The sequence below is a fragment of the Hirundo rustica genome, chromosome 2 (genome assembly GCF_015227805.2).
Source record: "Hirundo rustica isolate bHirRus1 chromosome 2, bHirRus1.pri.v3, whole genome shotgun sequence".
NCBI lineage: Eukaryota > Metazoa > Chordata > Aves > Passeriformes > Hirundinidae > Hirundo > Hirundo rustica.
In genome coordinates, this window is record NC_053451.1 from 30,756,826 (window position 1) to 30,776,560 (window position 19,735).

Below are 19,735 nucleotides of genomic sequence, written 5' to 3' on the forward strand. Positions count from 1 at the left end.
TGCTTTCCCTTATGCCTCCAAATTTGTCACAGAGGTATCAAACCATGTGGAAATGGAACACAGTGGAAGGAGCAGGTGGTTCCCCAGAGGTCTCTCTGTGCAGTGGTGTGGGTGCTTAGAACACAGACAACAGGCTGAGGTTCTGTTCTGAAAGCCCACCTCACTGTCATTTCTGTTGCAGAGGGTCTCTACAGATTCTGCAGTTAAGGAGCTTCCCTGAGGATCAGGCTTTATTTTCTCTGCAATGGGATACCCATACCAGAAGCTGCCAAGAACAGAAGTTCACTGACAAGGGCTTGAACTTGAGCTGACATTCTGGAAAAAGGAGACAACTAGGATTGCAGGTTCTTGCTTTTCCAGGTAGTTATAAATTTATTGCAATGTAATGAAGTATTCATTCCAAGCAAGTCAATTTGATAATAGTCACAACCCAGAAGCCTTCTGAGCCTATTTTTGAAAGTTTAATCAGAGGGTTGAGTGGGTTAGGTGACATTCAAAGGTTGTAGAGGTAGAGAAGGGTAGTTGTATATAACTTACTGTTATAAAAAACAGGTGTTTTGCCCCAAATATAGGCTGGATTTTGTCAGAAAGTGCACTGTTATATCTCCAAGAACTGGCACTGGTCACATTGTGCACATATACCTTCTGAGCACATAAACCTTCTGAACAGTAACCAAATGAAGGACAAAGATTAGCCATGCATCCCATATCCAGATAATTCACTGTACTAGTTTAAAACCACCACTAATCACAATGAAGAAGGTGCATCTGATAAAGAAACAAACAAACAAAAGATGCAATAATCTGTAATAGAGAAGCCAATGAGTTAATAGGTTTGCAATGAAACAAGTCCTCTGGGTGAATAAATGCCACTGTAACCTTATCACAACAAAGGAAAACCGAGGTCATCGCATCTTCTTGGCTATATCATATAATGACTTGTCTTTCACAGGAAGATCAAACAGTGTTCCACTGGATACAACAAAACGGTTGTTTTCTGGATGAATATTTACTAATCCATTGACTTTTAAAAAATTTTTTTTAATGATTATTATTTGCTGACTGCACACCTTTGCTTTTCAGATCCTTCCCATTCTTTTTGACTCGACTGCATATGTTCAAAAAGCTTGTGAAGATTGCTCTGCAGGGAAATTAGAGAGATGGTACTCCATCACCAGGTCTGTATTTCATAGAATCATGGAATGGTTTGGGTTGAAATGGACCTTAAAGATCATCGAGTTCCAACCCCTCTGCTGTGGGCAGGGACCCCTTCCACCAGACCAGGTTGCTCAGAGCCCCATCCAATCTGGCCTTGAACACTGCCAGGGATGGGACATCCACAGCTTCTCTGGGCCACCTGTGCAATTCTTTCACCAAGTTCACAGCCAGGAATTTCTTGCTAAAATCTAATTTAAATCTGCTCTCTTTCAATTTGAATCAATTCCCCTTTGTCCTATCACTATATGGACTTTTAAGTAGCCTCTCTCCATATTTCTTGTAGCTTTGGGTACTGGAAGAGGTTCTTGATTTTGGGTAATGTTGGATAAATGTCAGTATACAGACAGATTATCTTGCATTCTTGACTCAAAAAGAGGTTTTTGCCAGCCTAACTTTGAGTGTTACCCAAGCCACAACTTCAGACCTCAGTCACTTGTGCTTCAGCTGTAGCACACAGAGAGAGATATGTGTGTTTGTAGATGGAGAGCAATGAGAGGGAGCCTTGGAAACAGTAGAATGTGCTGTATGATTTAAAATTGATTTAGTTACCTTTGTTAAAAAATGTCCCACCAGCTAAGTACAGATACCTTTCTGCCACCGAAACAGTCCTGCTGCAGCCATAGTTTGACGCCAAAAATTGTGCCTTTATGGTTGTGGTTTGGTTTATTTGAGGGGCTAGATATGTTCTACCAGTACAGCATTTTCTTTACAAATAAAATCTGTCTTGCTGTGAAAAGCTACAGTAATACTATTCAACTGCAATTATTTTTTTTCATATAGGGCTGCTCAGTCACAGTAATTTCTGTGTCTTTCTGTGTGATTTCTTGACCTCAAACTTCACTCACTGTTACTGAAAAGAGCTCTATTTCTTTCCTGTGGGAATCATCAAATGGCTTTAGGAAAATTAAAACAGTCTCTGGAACTCCATGGTTTTTTCCTGTTTTTGAAGCATTTGTGGCTGCTAACATTTCACACAATTCTAGTACTCCCTCTCATTCATGCAGTCTAAAGCCAGCTTGGAGGTGTCTGTGACATCTGTAACCATATATTTGTGGTGCAGGCACTGTCAGCTTTCCAGTGAACGGGTTAATGTCTGCATTCAGAAGAAAATCAGCACAAAGAAACTTGGTCATTACGGCTACAAAAATTAGTTGAGAAGCACTGAATCAACCTGCGATTTTGGCTATGACTGCGCCCTATAAAACCGTCTTTAAGAAGATTAGATTGTAACGATTTGTTTAGACACAGTAAAGGTCGAAATGCTTGGTTTGGCCCAGGTGTTTCGGGAACAATACTGAAACATGGTAACTACAGATAAAGTTCTGCTTGGTCAATAGGGTCTCTAGTCAAGCATGCAAGATTTCTTTCATTGGTCTAAGATATGTGAGCCTTGGCAAAGTCCTCTAGAAGCTAAAAGGATGGTGAGGTCATAAAATAAAATACATATATCCCTACTGGAATAGTCACAGTGTGCAGTGATTTTGATGAGTGACGGAATGTTTTTCAACAAAATATGGTGGTGGGGAGGACTGCAGTTTATTTCAGGGGTCTGTCATGCCTGGAAAAGGCAGCCTTATAAAAGATGAAGGTAGTTGAAGGTCAGCCAGTTGCAAGGCTTCAGTGACTCTGTTGAGTATGGATGTGGATGGGTCATCCATAACCTGCTTTCAAAACGGAGACCTTTCTCCACATATGTGTAGAGGCTGAGATCTAAGCAGGAATAACTGTGAGCTGAAGTATTAAGCCTGTCTTTGCTGTGCAGTTTTGGTGACAAATGCCAGTGAAAGGTGAGTGAAGCTGGAACCTGACCACTGTCACAGCACAAGCCTCCGAGTGGATACTAATGGATATACAAATGAAATTATCTTTCATAGTTATACACGGATTACCTGGCAGCTTTCAGGCTAAACTATGAATGCAGTGCTGTAGTTAGGCTAATAAGAGACTCTGCATTTCTTCTGGGAGTGCTTTGCAGTTTTACTGTCCTTGCATGGACAGGAACAAGGGTTTTTCAGCCCTCCTTTCTTTGTGGTCTTTATAGGCAGCATCAAGGGTTCAGCTCAAATGCAAAGAGGTCACCAATAAAGTATCTGAATAAGCCCCTCAAAAAATCTCTGGTACTTAGTAAGTTCGCTCTTCACACTTGCAAATACAAAACCTGTTTTTTATTAAAGGGGGGAAAGAAAATACTTAACGACGAGCATCAAGTGGGGAGCATTCGACATGTAATCCATAAAATGTAACTAATTAAGGTAGGACAACCAGTCTGGTTGCATGTTCCCCCCTAAATCTCCCCTGCCTGAGACTGGTACTGAGAAATCATCTTGCGTACCAAGAGCTGATGCAAGCTGCATATGGTGTTGTCATGTATTGGCCTTTCTGGCTACCAGAAAGGTGCCTGAGACCAGTCATCTCTAGCGTGCTGAGGGATGCCCAAATGATTCTCTGACCTTTTCACCTCTGATCAAACCCCTAATCCTTTGTTTCTAGTTTGCAGCTGTGCACAACTATCCTCTCCTCGTAGCTGCAACTTCTGCACTCTGAGGCTAGAAACATTTGCTTTCATTTCGGGTGACAACTTGTGACAGGCATATGTAGAAAGAAGCAGCTCTCTGAGGCTTTCATATTGCAATGGCTTTTCTCTGCTTTATGGAAAGTCTGTTTTTAAATTTCATTCTGTAGAAATGACTCATAAATGCATTGTAATGACAGATTTGTAAGTGAGGCCCCATTAGTCCCTCTTACTTTCTTCTCCTTCCCTCCATCAGTTTAGAGTGGAACAGTCTTTCCTGGCTGGTTTCCCTCCTTCTCTGGAATGACTTGAGAAGGGTCATACAGTTCTGCTTTCCCTGAGGAATGCAGCCATCAGCCTACCGATCCTACAAGGGTTTTACTGAGGCAATCATGCCCCTAAAGCCATTTCCTGAAGTTTTAGGCACTGTTGACAAGAGACTTGAATCATCTGTCTGAACTACGGATTGGTCTGTGAGAAGAGAACCAGGGAGGAGCAATGATTTTACATAAAGCTGTGTCTTTGGATGCAGCTTTATGGGCCAAAGGAAGTTTCTTGGACATATTTTCTGGGCAAATGCTGTATTTCTAATCCAAGGGCTCTTAGAAAGGAAGGATCTCACTTCAAGGCTGTAAAATCATATTATCAGAACCAAGAGTTCATAGGAGGTGAATGCAAGACATCAGACATACATCTTTTAGAGCAGAGACTACCTCTTCTCATTTCTTTGAAGTCTGTCTTCAGTGTAGGCAGGATGCTGCTAGGACTTGAATGGGAAAGAGAGCTTGGGGTAAGGAGTCTCTCACAACTGGCTGATAACGCTAAATGTTGGAGGCTCAGTCTGTTTTTGAGTACTTTGATCTTTTTGCCATTGACCAACATCTTGCTTCTAAACCCATTTTTTGTTGTTACAAATAATTTTTCTTTCCACTATGACATCACAGAAATTGAACTTGTTCCAGACACATTATGGAAGGCGTGCAAATGCTATTCAAAGTCTGCAGCTTTCTCTCCCTTTATCTGTTGTTATTATCTACTTGGCAGCAAAACAATACTCTTGTGTTACCTGATATATTGATTGCACCACTTTAAGGACGCCCCCCAGGGAGAGCCTGTTTGTGCCTTCAACCCCTGACCTTATGCCTGAAAAGTTTTTGATTCATTCCCCTCACATAAAGGTTATTTCTGCTTTGTCTCCAGTGAAAATATATTCTGCAGCTATACATTGAACTGCTGAGCACTGTACAGAACAAGGTGGAGGATGTGTCCTTGATGAAGACTTGTCAGTCTTTATTATCCTTTATTATCCTTTATTATCTTCCTAAACAGTTGAGGTTTCCAAGTTGTCTCAGGGCAAAGAAGCTGGCCTCAGGCAAACAGGGAGTAAGAGAAAGTCCTGATTGCTCTCTTCTGAAGAATTAGTTTTGGCTATTTTTTTTTTAAATTGTTATTGACCCATAAATGAACAGCACTAGGCAAAACTGTCTGCTGGAGAGCACTGTGTGGAAATGAGGAGCATCACACCCATGTCTAGTGTCACTCATAGTTGCTCATAGCACAAGTGCATTGCTATTACACAAAACAGAGTCCTGACAGTTTATACCTCTGGGAAAAACTTCCACAGCCTGTCCTGGCACATTCCCACGGACCACAGCAGATGGGTCCTGTAGGAACTGCACCTTTTTGCACACTGAAAGTGAAAGGGTAGATTAATTCATGGTAGTTTTAGAGTTCTAGAGCAGATTTCTAACTATAGCAATCAAAGAAAACAGTGTGAATGTATTTTCCATTTTTTGAAACGGAATATGGCCCTTACCATTTTCTGATTGATTCACATGGTTGTACAAGTTCAGTATCTGAAGCTCCTTTCAATTATTACATCTTCTCAGCTGCCTTGCATTGAGGTTAAGCAAACTGAATTCGTGAAGCAGCAGCTTCACATAATGTAAGCTCCACGAGAATAAGAATTGGGTCACTAGTTGCACTGCGGTTAAAAGTGTTAGAGAGGTAAAAGAAAGCTGTAAAATGCAGATTTTGCTAGGTACTCCTGGCATTGTTCCATCCACTCCCTCTCAGCCTAGTGTTTTGGAAATTTGTAGTAAAATTTAAATGCTATGCTTTTGAAAGCATCTGCATTCGATATCAGTTTCCATCTGACCAGGCTTGCAGTTGGCCATTCACTGGAATGGCATTAAACAAAGGCTTTTGTTTAGCAGCAGGCTGAGTTTACACAGCTGAGGAAGGTGGATTGAAGTAGCCTGACTGACCCCTCTTGAAGCTCACACAATCTTTTTTGCTGACAGGGATGGGAGAACAAGGGGGAGTTTGGGGTCAGTTGGCCCCTTAACCTCTTCAGAGTCATAACTTACTTCTCAGCATGTGTCTGTCTGTAGCAAAAGTCACCACAGGTCTCATGCAAACATGAAAACACTGCCTTCAGTGTGACTTTTTTGGTCAAGGGTTGTGCCCAGGGGTTGCTTCTGATGGGAAGAGAAATGCTGGGGATAGAAACTCAATGTTTTGAGCAGGATTGAAAGGCTTGAAAGCCGCTCACCTCACAATATATTTTTTCTCAAAATGTCATTATTTTTTTCACAAGGTAGAAATTTCACCAGAATTGTCAGGGAAGAAACTATTCTTGTTTCTTGATAAACAAAGCTTATACACGACTTTAAAAAAAAAAAAAAAAAAAAGAAAAAAAAAAAAAAAAAAGGAGGGAAAAAGAAACACCAGAGAACTCCTTTCTGTCCATCCTAAGGAGAATAATCAGAAATATGAGTGGCACATGTGCTCATAAACATTGCTTTATGCATCAAAGTGCCCCTTCAGGCTCACCTGTATGCACAGTGCTCCCACATGAAAAGCTGCTCTGTGCCTGATGCTTTCACATGCCAGGTGGTGTGTGTAGAGAGGTGAGACAATCAGGGCATGGGGCCAGGTCCTCAAGGGTGTTGAGGCACTTAGCTCACATCAGCCAGAATCCAAATTCACAGAGACTTAAGATTCCTGTTTCAAATTCCTCATCTCTTCAGAGCAACTCTCTAGCTGCTTCCCAGGGTCCCCTAGATCCTGGCATTGCTCAATTGCTGAAGCTTGCTTTTTTTTTCTGGACCCCAGTGCCACTCTGGAGCAGAACACCCTTCTGCTGGTTGGTTTCAGCTGGGCAGTTCTTAGAACGGGAGGCTGCAATTGGTGTCTTCCCCAGCTCCTTCCAAACCAACATTTATGTTCTCCCACAGCTTCCAAATCCCTTTTGCATCTTTCTGGGACTACGCTGAGCCCGAGGGTCTTCGTCATGACCTCCCTGCGTTGCAGAGGTCCCTGCACTGTGAGGTAGGATTGGTCTCACCTGAGCTATCTCTGGGCGAGGCTGACATCTCACTGAACAGTGCTCTCAGGGTGTGCACTGGACTGCCCCTCTCCTACCGTGTCCTGGGCTCTGGTGTTCACCCAGCTCCAGACAGACCAAGGAGTGCAGACTGGGACAAATGCCATTGCCAATCAGAATGTTTTATTACAAAGGGCTACTGTAATAGGAGATGCTAATCCGAAGAAAACATTTCTTTCTAGACAGAGGGAAAACTTGCACAAAATTGTCTTCCTTTGATCAGAATTCTGTCATCTGCAGACGATTCAGTTCAATTGCTGAACAAGGTGAGGATCAAAGTCATTTCTTCAGGATTTTCCCTCTGGATAATGGAAAGACCAACACAAATAAAATCTATGGAAGCAGCAGCACATTATTCTCCTAGATTAGGATTTCTTAAAAGGAGTCTATGGCTCAGAACACATTTCAAGCATTTACCTTTACACAAATCTCCCACTGGAATATGTAATAAGTTTCAAAACAAGATGGATGGTCAGAGTCAACAACTGCACAGTATCTCCCTTGTTAGGAAAAGGACTTTATCTGTAGTTTCTAATCCACATTGAACCTAGTTCTTTTTGAAGTGTAGGCTGAAATGGGTCATTCTGATCTACAGCAATATGGAATTTGGTTTTTTCTCCTTATTCTACATGTTTTTCATTGTGCTCCCAGAAAAACAAACAAACAAACAAAAAACCCCCAAGTCTTCTTCTTCTACAACTGCTTGCCTGATACTTCCTGAATCATTACCTCTTCTGGCACACCTCTGATTTCAGTGGGAAGATGGGGAGCAGGGTGTGTTGTACTCTGAAAGGGCATATTCATCTGGAAAGAAGAAAGGAAGAAGACATTTGTATGAGAGCAAGAAATCATTCTGACTCCAGTCCACCTGCACCTGTCATTAACATGCTACAAAACAGAAGACACTTGTTAAATTTTGTGGTAGACTCCCAGTTGTCAAGGCACCCAGCAGTAGGGCTTCACAGTCAGGGACCAGTGCACTCTGACCATGTTTGTCAGGACACATCATCGCTGTCACCATGCAAGATGTGGATCAGGCAGCAGAAAATGCACTCCAGGGTCAATTCTCTGACTGCTGCTGCTGCTCCTAATCTGCTAGAATACAGTTCAAGAAAGGTGGCCAGGCACTTATATTTCTAGGTCTGGTTACTTAAACTCCTCTTTTGTTAAGTGGGACTGTCATTCCTACTTAAGTATTTAAATTCCACTAAGGAAGGTCTTCTTGCAGCAGCCTACAATGACAATATTAAGTAGAAAAAAAAATAGCTAATGCAGTTCAGGAAAGTCAGGAACACTGCTGCCTTTGAGTTATTGATTTCAACCATAATGTCAAAACTGTGGAAAGAAAGTGGAACCACATGTCTTTTTGTATGTGTTTTGTAAGACAGAAATTCTCATGGATCACTTTCTTATCTGCTTTATGTCGAAATGAAGCAAGAAATGTAAACACAGGAGAGCAGGAACTGTTTATGCTCTGCAAAACCTTTGCAGTCTAGTAATCAAAACCAGCAGAATTGCTAAGTGGGCCTCTCCTTGTCTCTCCTTTGTCACAGGTTTTACCGAGGCTTGCTGGGTCACCCACCTGTTTCATAGTAATCATATATATGTACAGGCACTGCTTTGATGTCTGAGACAGGCAGGCTTTGCTCCACACCAAAGGAGAAGCTGATTTCCTCCTGGGAGACCTGGAAATGGCAAGACAAGAAGATGCATCAGAACTTTGCATGACTATCCCTGAGGCTAAGGTTGAGCAGATTAATTTCTGAATCAGACTGTGTGACAATTTTACAGTTCTCTCAAGTTTTGTAAAATTGATGCTAAATCAGATAATTGTTTAAAAGCTGTCACTAAATATGTTTTGTAGCTAAAATTGTATTTTTCTTGTCTTTTCTTTCTTCCTCACCCTATTTCCATTGCCAATTGCCCCAACTTTTTTTCCTGTTAGTGTGGTTTTCAGCACATCAACATTCACCCTATAACCAAAAATTCCTGTTAGTTTCGTTCCTTGCCTTTTCCCAGCTAAAATCACCATCAGTACCCCTAAGAATCTTCTGCTTACTTTCCTCCCTTTATTAGTTTGATCAAAATATCTCCATTGTCCCCTGTGATGTAGGATTGTGTGAAGTACCTTTACCTCTTTAAGGCATGGGTGTTGTTAATTCGCTATTAATAAGATTTTTCTTTTGTCTGGGAGCCTGTTTGAAACTTTCAGTTTAATAAAACTGAGAGGAAACCTCCCAAACTTACCTTCTGAAGGTAGAAGAGTATGTGGTTGTTCTTGATGTCTACACGGTCTACAATAGAATTCTCGTACCGAAGCTTTAAATAAGGTAAAATACAGCAACGTTAGCACTGGAGACTTGCCAAGGAGACTTACAGATTCCACAGCAAAATGCATTTAGAGTGGCTGCCGTGCTCCTTTTATCCCACCCCGCCATCTAGTCGCCAAAAAAAAGAAATGCAAGCTGAGTGTTTTTACAACCTGATGAGTGCAGACCGGTCACACTGGTAAAGAGTTCCACCGGTCAGCTTTGATACTTGAGACTTTCACCATCAACCTAAGAATTCTCCCGTTTCAAAGAGAGTTTAGAATTCATTTCTGCAGCCCAAGCTGACTCACCTTCTAGTTTATTGTGTTTTTTAAATGAAAGTTTAAAAACATTTAGAAAAGAATGCGAGGAAAAATATTTTAATATCAAAATATACAAGCCTAAAATATTCCAAACTTTAAAAAACAGCTATTTTCCCCCAATTGTATATGAAGAGGAGTAGGATGCCAACCAGAATAGCACCTCAACAGAAAAAAATCTTACAAAGAAAATTTATCAATTTCCTACAGTTCTAGCCAAAAAAATTCAGGTCTGAATGCTGAATGATTATAAATACACAAAGGTATGAGCAGACTCTACGAAGAATTTAATTCTTCTTTTATCTAATTGAAAATTATAGGTTGTGGCTTGAAGGTAACTCATCTATTGTGAACCTAAATTGTATTAGGAATCTAAACTATGTGTTTGTCACTATTGTCCCCAGAATTGTCATCATCATAACCAAATTTCTGGAGAGTAAAGGAGTAGGATCAATAACCTCCTTTTTTTGGTTGTTTGTTAAACTGTATTGTAGAGGAAGAAATAGCCCTTGCCAAAGGGATAATAATGCAAAACTCCAATTAAAGCAATTTAACAACGGCAGAAGTATTTCTCACACAGATTCTGTTAGTCTGTGTGACTACAGACCCATTCACACAGACACTAAGGAGCACGGGAAAACCCCAGGAACCTGAGCAGAGCCACTGGAGCACTCTGACCCGCTTCCCCTTGGGGCTGCCACGGGGCAGTGACCAGCCCACCGTCAGTGTGAGACCCACCAGGTGAGTCAACAGCAGAATATCCCCGGATCACCTTGCAGACTGAAGGGGAACGCTGCCTACAGACCGTGGGGCTGAGTATGGGCTGCTGGGTCTCAAGGAGTTATTACAGGGTGTTTAGGGGAGGAACAGAAGTTAACAAGGAGAGGGATAAAATCCAATCAGAAGGAAAAAGGGTGGAAAATGAGATAAAAGAGGTCAGTTGCACATTAACACGTTGGTGGTCAGCACACTTGTCTGTCCTGCACGCGGTCACCACAGCCTCTCCTGCCCTCTTAACAATCTCTGTTCCTGGCAATTTTCCAGGGTGAAGGGCTCTCTATTCTGTGCAAGTCACTGAAGAGAGGATGAGAGATCACAGGGACAGTGTGCCTGGAGTGCCAGCATCCTGAGACACCAGATTTCAGGCTTGTAGTGGAGGGGGTATATCAGCATGTGGTCACTAGTGGTAAACTGGAAGAGCAGCCAGCTACTGAGACAGGCATAAACCTGACCCAAATGTTGGAGACACCAGAGGTTCCAAGACAGCTACCAAAGGGAGCAGGGTGTCCAAGCCTATCTCTGGAGAAACCATGAAGTCTTGGAGGTGGACATTGGACTGGAGCAGCTAGTGGAGACTTACTTGCACGTCTCTGCATGTATATGTCTGTTTGACACCACTGTGAAACCAGGGGACCCCAGCTCATCCTCTGCAATGCTTATAGAGGCCCTCACCATGTGTACCTGTGGGTGATGGGGACCTCAGTTCCAGGCACTGATGTGGGGCTCAGGCCTTGAAGGAGGCACATGTCCAGGTGCCAGCAACTCAACAGAATGATGGTCCAGGGGCAGCTGCTGGGCAGACTGAGTGCCTGAGGCCAGCTACCATAAGGAGACACATCGTGTATTTGCCTGTATATATGTGCTCCTGTATAATTATGCATTTATTTATTCCTCTTTTCTGCAAATGAGATTTTAATCTGATCAGGCAGAAAGGGGAACAGGATAAGGCCAACTGTGCTATCTGTGTTTGAGGAAGCGCTGTCTTTCCTGTCTATTGATCTGTGTGACAGGTATATTATGTATATGTGGATATATATATGTGTAGCGTGCATGTCTGCTTATTGGGAATATACACTGAACTTTGCTGTTGGTTGGAGCTGGGGATATGAAGTCTTGGCTCTCCTGGGCCACTGGATTTGGCAAGTCCTAACAGATTTGTCTTCAACACATAAACAGCTACAAATTTGAAACACAGAGTATGTGAGAGAAGGCTATGCCCAGGGACTTTGCAGTATTTTCATGGGCTCAAATTTGCTAATCAGAGACTATGTCTATCAACTTCCTATGTTTTTAGGCTTTATCATTTACATTGGTCCAATTTTTTACCTTTTTCAGGGAAGATTCTTCAGGAACAAATCCTGAGAGCATTTTCACATCAATAATAGCCATGTTGGAGACACTGCGGTTCCCTGTGTAACTAAAATGAGAAAAGTTCTGTTAGTCTGGTCTGCAAATGGAAAGGAGACCAGTGAATGACACTTTTAGCTCCCAGTAATTCTGTTTTCCTTCCTACAGCTGCAGAGCAGCAGTTAACTGCCTGTACTCAGATCCTTCCCTGGATGCTTTACCGATCTGTGAGTGCGAGGGGATGGGTCAGTAAAGGGAAGTTACCTGGCAGAGAGGACAAGGTCAAACTTTGGTGGATAGGTGCCTGTGCAAGACACATTTGCTGTCCTCACAGACAGAGAGAATCCTGCAGCTTTTTTTGGCAGATGGATGTTGTATCTCAAGGTGGTCTGAAAGAGATAGAAAGAGTGAGATGGTCACAGACCTAGCCTTATGGAGAGGAATAAAAGACGGAGAGCCCCCTGCTTAGTTCCCAGAGGGTGGTGCTGAGGTCCCAGCTTGCTCACCTGCAGATAGACGCAGCCAGTGCCATTCACCTCCACGCTGTAACTCCCTGGAATAGTGGGTAAGGAAGCCTGCTGCAGCAAGAAGCGGTTCTTGTCATTCACCTGGAAAATCTTACTGGGGGTCTCCATGGAGTGGACTTCGACCGTATTAAGACTTTCTTTGGAGAAGGTGAGATATCCATACTGGGCTAAAGCTTGGAGAGCAACCACAGTGTCCTGAAAAGAGTAACAGGATCCCCAATTAGATACCCAGGTGTAAGATGGAGTGTGAGATTTGCACAGCTCCTATTTCCCTGATGCTTTGTCAGTACTCATAAAGGCAGGGGGACTTTGCAAAGAGCCAAGGAGACAAGTTCTCGTAGGACTCTTCCTGGTGGACAAAAAGCTGTCCCTGAGCCACCAGTGTGTCTATCTGTGGTGCACTAGGAAGGGCTTTGTCCTCTCTACTCAGCCCTAGGGAGATGTATCTGGAATGCTGTGTCCAGTCTGGGCTCCTCAGTACAGCAGAGACATGGAGCGGGTTCAGAGGAGAATTGTGAAAAGAATGATTAAGGGACTGAGTAATCTCTTACAAGGAGAGGCTGATACAACTGGGTCTGTTCAGCCTTGAGAAGAGACAACTGAGAGGGGATCTCACAAATATCTGAAGGGAGGGTGTCCAGAGGGTGGATCCAGGCTCTTCTCAGTGGTGCTAAGCAATAGAAGAAGAGGTATTGGGCAGAAATGGATGCAGAGGAAGTTCCACCTGAACATGAGGAAGAAATTCTTCACTGTGCAGGTGACCACGCACTGGAACAGGCTGCCCAGAGAGGTTGTGGTGTCTCCCTCACTGGAGATGTTCAAGAACTGTCTGGACACAATCCTGTGCCATGTGCTCTGGGATGACCCTGCTTGAGCAGGGAGACTGGACCAAATGACCCTCTGTGGCCCCCTCCAGCCTGAGCCATTCTGGATTCTGTGATTCTGGAGCAACAAATTTTAATTATCGCAGAGGACCTGGGATAATGTTGTGTCAGCAGTGACTGCTGTCCATGGCTAACTTGGAACTCAGGTAAATTCTCTTTGCTTAAAACCAAATTATGTGTAAAGCTTTGAAGATCATGGTGTGCCTTTGGCAGGGCAACCCATGCAAGCACCAGCTATCAAGTATTACTCAAATCCATATGCAGCCAGAACGATTTTTTCATTTGTCAATATTCAGCTTGCAGACTGTGCTGCTCCAAGATGCTTTCTTTTTACCACACCCAGTTGTTACCTGGCTGGAGGAAAAGCCACCATATGGGTTCTGTTGTTTGATAAGCCAATACACAACGCGGGAAATATAAGATAAGTCTTCTGGAGTGAGTCTGGGTCTGTTGAGCAGAGCGAGGAGCACATAGCCGGTCATTTCAATCTCAGCAGAAGGGGCACGGGAATTGAAGTGAGAGAAATGTTCTGCTGGTGGCTTGTTTTCTCTCTGCCAGTGAACAGATCCACCTGAAAACAAAGAAGTAGGGTGCAAAAAGCATGGAAAAAATAATTTTTTTTCAGATCTTGGTGTCTTGAACTGGGTAAGTTTTACTTCTGAGCTGGAAAAGAAAACAGGAGGGGAGGGAAAGGGAATTAATAAAAGCAGGCTGCGTGAGACAAAGAGGGATTGAAGTGAAGGCAATGTAGTAGAAGCATGCTAAGGCAGTTGCAAACAGGGACACATGACATAGCCGAGGGAAGTGGGTTCAGCATTACAAGAGGAAACTAATTGGAAAATTAGGTACTATCTTTCAATACCTTGGGCTGGGACATGCAGGGGACTCTCTCTGCCCCCAAATTATTTCAAAATTTCATAGATCAGGCCACAGCTCAAACTTCTGTGAAGCCAAAAGGGACAGACAGAAAAACTCCTAGAGATAAATCCAGTAGCAGAGCAGGCATGAAATGGGAAGGGAGAGCATTCATGGCAAAACTGTGCATCAGAACAGCTTACATGACACAACAGGCCATTCCATCAGCTGCACTGCCCCTACCATGGCCATGCTGCACTCACCAGCCCTGACAGCTGCCCCGTCCAGCTGCTCAAGGAAGAACTGGCGTCTCTCTTCTCTGCCAGCTAAGCCATAAACATAGGCAAGGAGGGCCTGGTTATACAGGTTGTGGACCCCACTGTTAAACGCAGTCTCCAAGCAGTTCATGCCACTCCGAACGACAGGATGCTGGTAATGCAAAACACAGTAGGGTGTCAGGCACTTGGATTTGTGTCTCCGCACAATATTTTTTAAATACTTCCCTCATTGCTTAAGCTGCAATCCCAGCCTCTTCATGCTAGGAATGCTCATGATCCATGGCATGTTTAAGGGCCTATGGAGTGTATCCTGTAAAAAAATGCCCTTCCAATCATGCTGCCTCCCTTCTGCATTTATTTAGAGGCAGCATGGCCAGAATAAGAGAACACTGTTTCTTTTCCTGACTCATGAGATGACCTTATTCAAGTGAAACCTTTGTCCCTTGGTTGCTTTAGCAATAAAATGTGTACCATCTTTACAGAACTATGTAAAGTGTATTGAGACCTCATGATTAAGCAGGCTCTCTCAAATGGATATTGTTCATTTGCTAGCTATAACTACCAAGGTAATTCTTCAGACCTTTTAGCCTTATCGACTGTCTCTGTGAACTCTTCTTCACCTCAGACATCACCAGCACACACCAGCTGCAGACATCTCTGCAGCTTCACATAAACACGTGGCAGGTTTTGGAGTTTCTTATGAAGATGTTGGAAACTAAATTCATGTTGCTATAGAACTATTTGATTCTGCACAATGTTTTCATCCTGTTGGTCTCGTGTACCTTGATGACGGCCCACATCCCACGTCTGAGGGATGTTCAAAAAAAGAGCATGTCTAGAACATGCTTGTCAGATTTGGAGCAATTCTCCTCCTCCCTATTGCATAAAGAATGAAGTCAGCATAAGAACAAGGTCACAAGGATATGCAGGAAATATATTACAGAGAGCAGGCCTTGGCTCTCATTTCCCAGTGCCTAGTAGTACAACCAGCAGCTCATCGTTTCCTTCCATTATTAAGATTTCCACAGGGAAGTGGAAACACAACTTGGAACTAAATGCGCAGAGTGAGTTTGTAGACTGAAGATTTGGATAGCTTGAACTTTGTACTGCGCTAATTCAGAGAAAATTCCAAAGTGGAGTCGGGATGGAGTGGGCAAATACAGTCTGGATTTTGTACCTAGACTATCATTGTCTAAAACATCTGGATTCCTCAGGGCTGTTTCAAGGGAATCCATAGGCACTGGATGTGTGACTGATTTGTAACACTCATTAAATACTTGCAGGGGACTGCAGGGTCCTGAAAATGACTGTCTACAGTCAACTACTGTCCTGCAATCAGAATTAGAGTTCCTCATTGTAAAAGAACGCTGGTGTGGGGACTGTGACTGGTGCAGCTTGACAAATGGCTGACTGGACTAACAGCACCAAATACCTACTGCAGCAGAGTGTCCAGCCTCCAGCAATGATGCCACAACATAGGCTGTGAGAGAGTATTCAGCTTCTTCTCCACCCTGATGAAAAACAAGCAAAGAACTGGTTAGGAGGAAATAATGTATGAATTAATTCATAGTTCACATACCAGTTAGATTTGAGATCAGCAGTAATTTCTGTCTCCCTGTGTGCATATGAACAAGAAAGATCAAGTTCACACAGGATAAAGCCAAAGTAATTGATTGCATCTTCTTGACTTTCATGCGTGTCTAATAAAGCAGACAATAGCTTGTGGCTGAGCAAAAAATGCAGTGGTGGAAAATAAAAACCAAGACTTATAACTCAGAAAGTTATACTTGTTTTTACCTCATCATCAAGAGCACACATAAGAATTATGCCTTGCTTGTATAGGAGAGACATGAGATAACTACTACGAAGAGTAAGGGTGTTGTGAAGAATAAGCTTGTGTCTTATCCAAATAAATCCAGATGGCAGGACTGGCAGATTGTGGCTGTACTTATCTCAGTTACCTTCAAAGCACTGTTGAAATGTGATCCAGCATTTTCAAAGCAGCCATCTGACTTCTGCTTGCTTGCCAGCCAGATCAAAGTTTGAGACTGGACGTTGTCATCAATGTAGATGTAGCGTTTGGCTTGCTCCAGTGACTTGTACACGAAGGCAGTGAGCCTGCAGGTGATCCAGAAACAGAAAGCAGGTATGGTGTGAACAAGACCAAGAATATTTACCAGTGCATAGGATATGCATAGAAAATTACATAAAAAGAACTTCATAATGTTTGTGGTAAAAGAAGAAAGTGTTTTCTAAGTTTTAAATAAATCACGTACAAAAAATCCTGATACTAAAAATTGACCTGATATGTCTCCATTACTGTGCTGAACCCATAATTTTAGACAGTGGTAAAGTATAAAGACACAGCTTGATTATTGATGTTAGCAGTTTCTAGTCTTAGTTAATTGAATTGTAAAACAAATCAGGTTGGAAGGGATCTTTGGAAGTCTCCTGTTCAACCACCTGCTTAAACTAAGGCCAGCTTCAGAGGCGTGTCAGGCTGCTCAGTCTTTTGTCCAGTCATGTGAAGGTCTCTAGGGATAGACATATCCACATCCTCTCTGGGCATTTGTCTAGGTGCTACAGCCTTCCCTGGGAAAGATTTTTATTCCTTCTACCCACTTGGAGTTGTCTCTGTAGCAACTTGACTAAGGGCAAACTCTTGTCCTTACTCTGTGCAGTTCCAACAAGAGTCCAACTCTGTATTTCCACAGTCCCCCTCCAGGCAGCAGAAAAGTTTACCCGGGTCTTCCATTAGCCTCTTCTACAGGCTGAACAAACCCACATCCTTCAGTTTCCTGTTGAACATTATGTGCTCCAGTTCCCAATGATCATCCTGTCCTTTTGTTGCCCTCTTTCCAGTTATTAATTTCTCCTTTACAAGGAGATCCAAATTAATTGAACTATATTAATTTGGCCTATTAAAAAAAGAGAATCACTGAACACTTGGATCGTTTTTCAAAGCCTAAAGATCCTGTGCTAGGGAAATAGAAAGCGTCATCACTTACCATACACTCCCTCCTCTATCTCGTAACCCAAAGGAGCTGTAGGAACCATCTCGGTGTTTATATGATAGTTGTTTCTGGTAGCCTGAAATCACAATAAAGGAGGCACATTTTCTAATCACAGAAAATATTAGTTCTGCTGTTTGTTCAACTGAAGCAGTAGGACTTTGAATTTAGTATCAGGTAATGTATGTCTGGTGAATAATGGAAACCCCTCTCAATTCCATCTGCTTTTGCTCCTGGAAGAACGACATGCTGCTTTTGGGGTGCTCTCATTGCCTCCTCCTATGCAATTATTGTGGTGCTGGAATTCAGAGGTCAGTGCTCACCATGTAGAGCTGAAGAGTTCAAGGCAAACAATCACAATACTAGATCACAAAATCACAGTTCATTTTGAGTTGGAAGGGACCAACAATGGTCATCAAGTCCAACTCTTAACCATGCAAAAAACCCCAAAAATCACACCATCTGCCAGACAGCATTGTCCAAATGCTTGTTAAACTCTGTTAGGCTTGGTCCTGTGACCATTTCCCTGGGGAAGCAGATGGAAGAATCTGAAAACCTCTTACCTGTGGATAAATGACCAGTACCCCTGAGTCTAATCTCTTCAGTCAGCTGCCCAGTTTTATTCAGATAATCCAGGGCATAGATGTTGGGTGTGAACAAGGCCATGTTCTGTTCTCCGCAGCCATAAGGCATATGGAGGAGGTTATCTAAGTTCCGAAGGGCTGTACCCAAAATGTCTCCTGAAGAGTGAAAAATGTACGAGATCAGCTCAGTTCAGACAGGTTTTTATTACACAGCATTATACATTGGTCTATACTTCCTTATTATGAACCCATATATAGCAACCAAAGACATATCATGGAAGAAAAGTGCTGAACTGTCCCCATTTTTCATTTCTTATCTGGATGATGAATGGCTGGAAGAAACTGAGAATTTGAGAGAAAAAAATGAGCACCAATGCTGGCATGTCATCTGAGAAACAGCTATGAATCCTTGAAAGGGTTAGATTTCTCTGCCTTTTACAACCTGCTTCCTTTTTTTGCACATACATGTGAAAATGTTGTGTGGGGTATGATGCTGATGGGCTGCAGAGGCTGTAATTGCACAGCATCAGCACATCTCACACAGACATAGGCTCCCAAACTAAACTAAACTGAACTAAACTAAACTGAACTAAACTAAACTAAACTAAACTAAACTAAACTAAACTAAACTAAACTAAACTAAACTAAACTAAACTAAACTAAACTAAACTAAACTAAACGGTGTTTAGAAAACAGTCTTGAGTTCAGAACCTCAAAAAAATTTAACTGAAGAGAGCACTCAAATCTTAATAGTGACTTTCAGATTAATAGAGTTGATTGGGACCTGAAACTTTTATTCTATGGAAACTTACTGACTTATGAATGTTTTTCATTATGCAAAATGGTAAATCTGAAATTATGCAGTCAGCAAAGTTCTGAAGATTTCTTTCCAAGAAATTAAGATAATTCTTTTCAAAGAAGTCTGCCTTATGCTACTTTTCATCTGAGTTGGCTGTTTTACTATACTGAACTGGGTATGTTAATGCAGTATAATCTGGAATGCAATATAAATGGAATTATTGGACCATTTTGTCCTCTCTTGATATGAGAGAATTGTGAGCAAATTTTGCCTCTCACTGCCATTTTACAAAGTAGAAAACTTACCTTCTAAAATCAGGAATAATTGCTTCTTCAACTTTACATAAGGTTTGTGTGTGTGTACACGATGGCACTGGGTGCAGCACAAGAGAAATGCCATTTTGCATTTACTCTAAGTAGTAAACTTACCAATGACAGAAAAATAAGCCCTGGCTGATCCCTGCACTAGGTTTCTTGGCAAGCTGAGAGACACTTGTTCAGAAATCTTTTTGCCTAATGAGAAAATGTGAAAAAAAGAATTGTTAAAATCATGGGGCTTTTTCACAGAAGTCTTGGCTGTTATAGCCTTCAGTCTGGGTAAGGAAAATGCCACAGAGACTTGCCCAATGAGCTAAAGGTATCTGAAAATCCTGAATTTTAGCCTTAGCACCCTGACCCTGTGTCCTAGTCACCCTAGGACACCCTGAATATGTTTCCTCCTCTGGAAAGGTCTCTGGTTTTGTAGGACAAGATCTACAAGACAGTAAATCAGTTCCACTTAATTCCCTGGAATGAATGAAGGAAAGAAGGAATGAACTTGTCTTACCTTTTGCACAGACGAGGGAACTCTGAGTCAACTCCTTTTTAATACCTTCAGGCTTGTTTGATTGCAGCGAAGTGGTCAGGAGGAGAAAGAAGAGTGCA

The 19,735-nt window shown here is 42.3% G+C and overlaps 1 protein-coding gene across 1 annotated transcript in view; it reads right to left on the reverse strand.

Annotated features, from left to right (window-relative positions):
- Nucleotides 1-7,299: 7,299 nt before the first annotated feature.
- Nucleotides 7,300-19,735, reverse strand: part of LOC120748629 (ovostatin-like) — a 29,176-nt gene continuing 16,740 nt past the window's right edge. The window contains exons 23-37 of the mRNA XM_040055243.2: nt 19,638-19,689; nt 19,241-19,324; nt 17,993-18,169; nt 17,427-17,508; nt 16,380-16,536; nt 15,855-15,929; nt 14,404-14,569; nt 13,636-13,856; nt 12,381-12,596; nt 12,139-12,263; nt 11,854-11,944; nt 9,366-9,437; nt 8,701-8,803; nt 7,848-7,922; nt 7,300-7,419 (exon numbers count right to left, since the gene is read on the reverse strand). Coding sequence (XP_039911177.1) covers nt 7,870-7,922; nt 8,701-8,803; nt 9,366-9,437; nt 11,854-11,944; nt 12,139-12,263; nt 12,381-12,596; nt 13,636-13,856; nt 14,404-14,569; nt 15,855-15,929; nt 16,380-16,536; nt 17,427-17,508; nt 17,993-18,169; nt 19,241-19,324; nt 19,638-19,689 — 1,674 coding nt within the window. The 3' untranslated portion in view covers nt 7,300-7,419; nt 7,848-7,869. The remainder of the gene's footprint in view (nt 7,420-7,847; nt 7,923-8,700; nt 8,804-9,365; nt 9,438-11,853; nt 11,945-12,138; nt 12,264-12,380; nt 12,597-13,635; nt 13,857-14,403; nt 14,570-15,854; nt 15,930-16,379; nt 16,537-17,426; nt 17,509-17,992; nt 18,170-19,240; nt 19,325-19,637; nt 19,690-19,735) is intronic.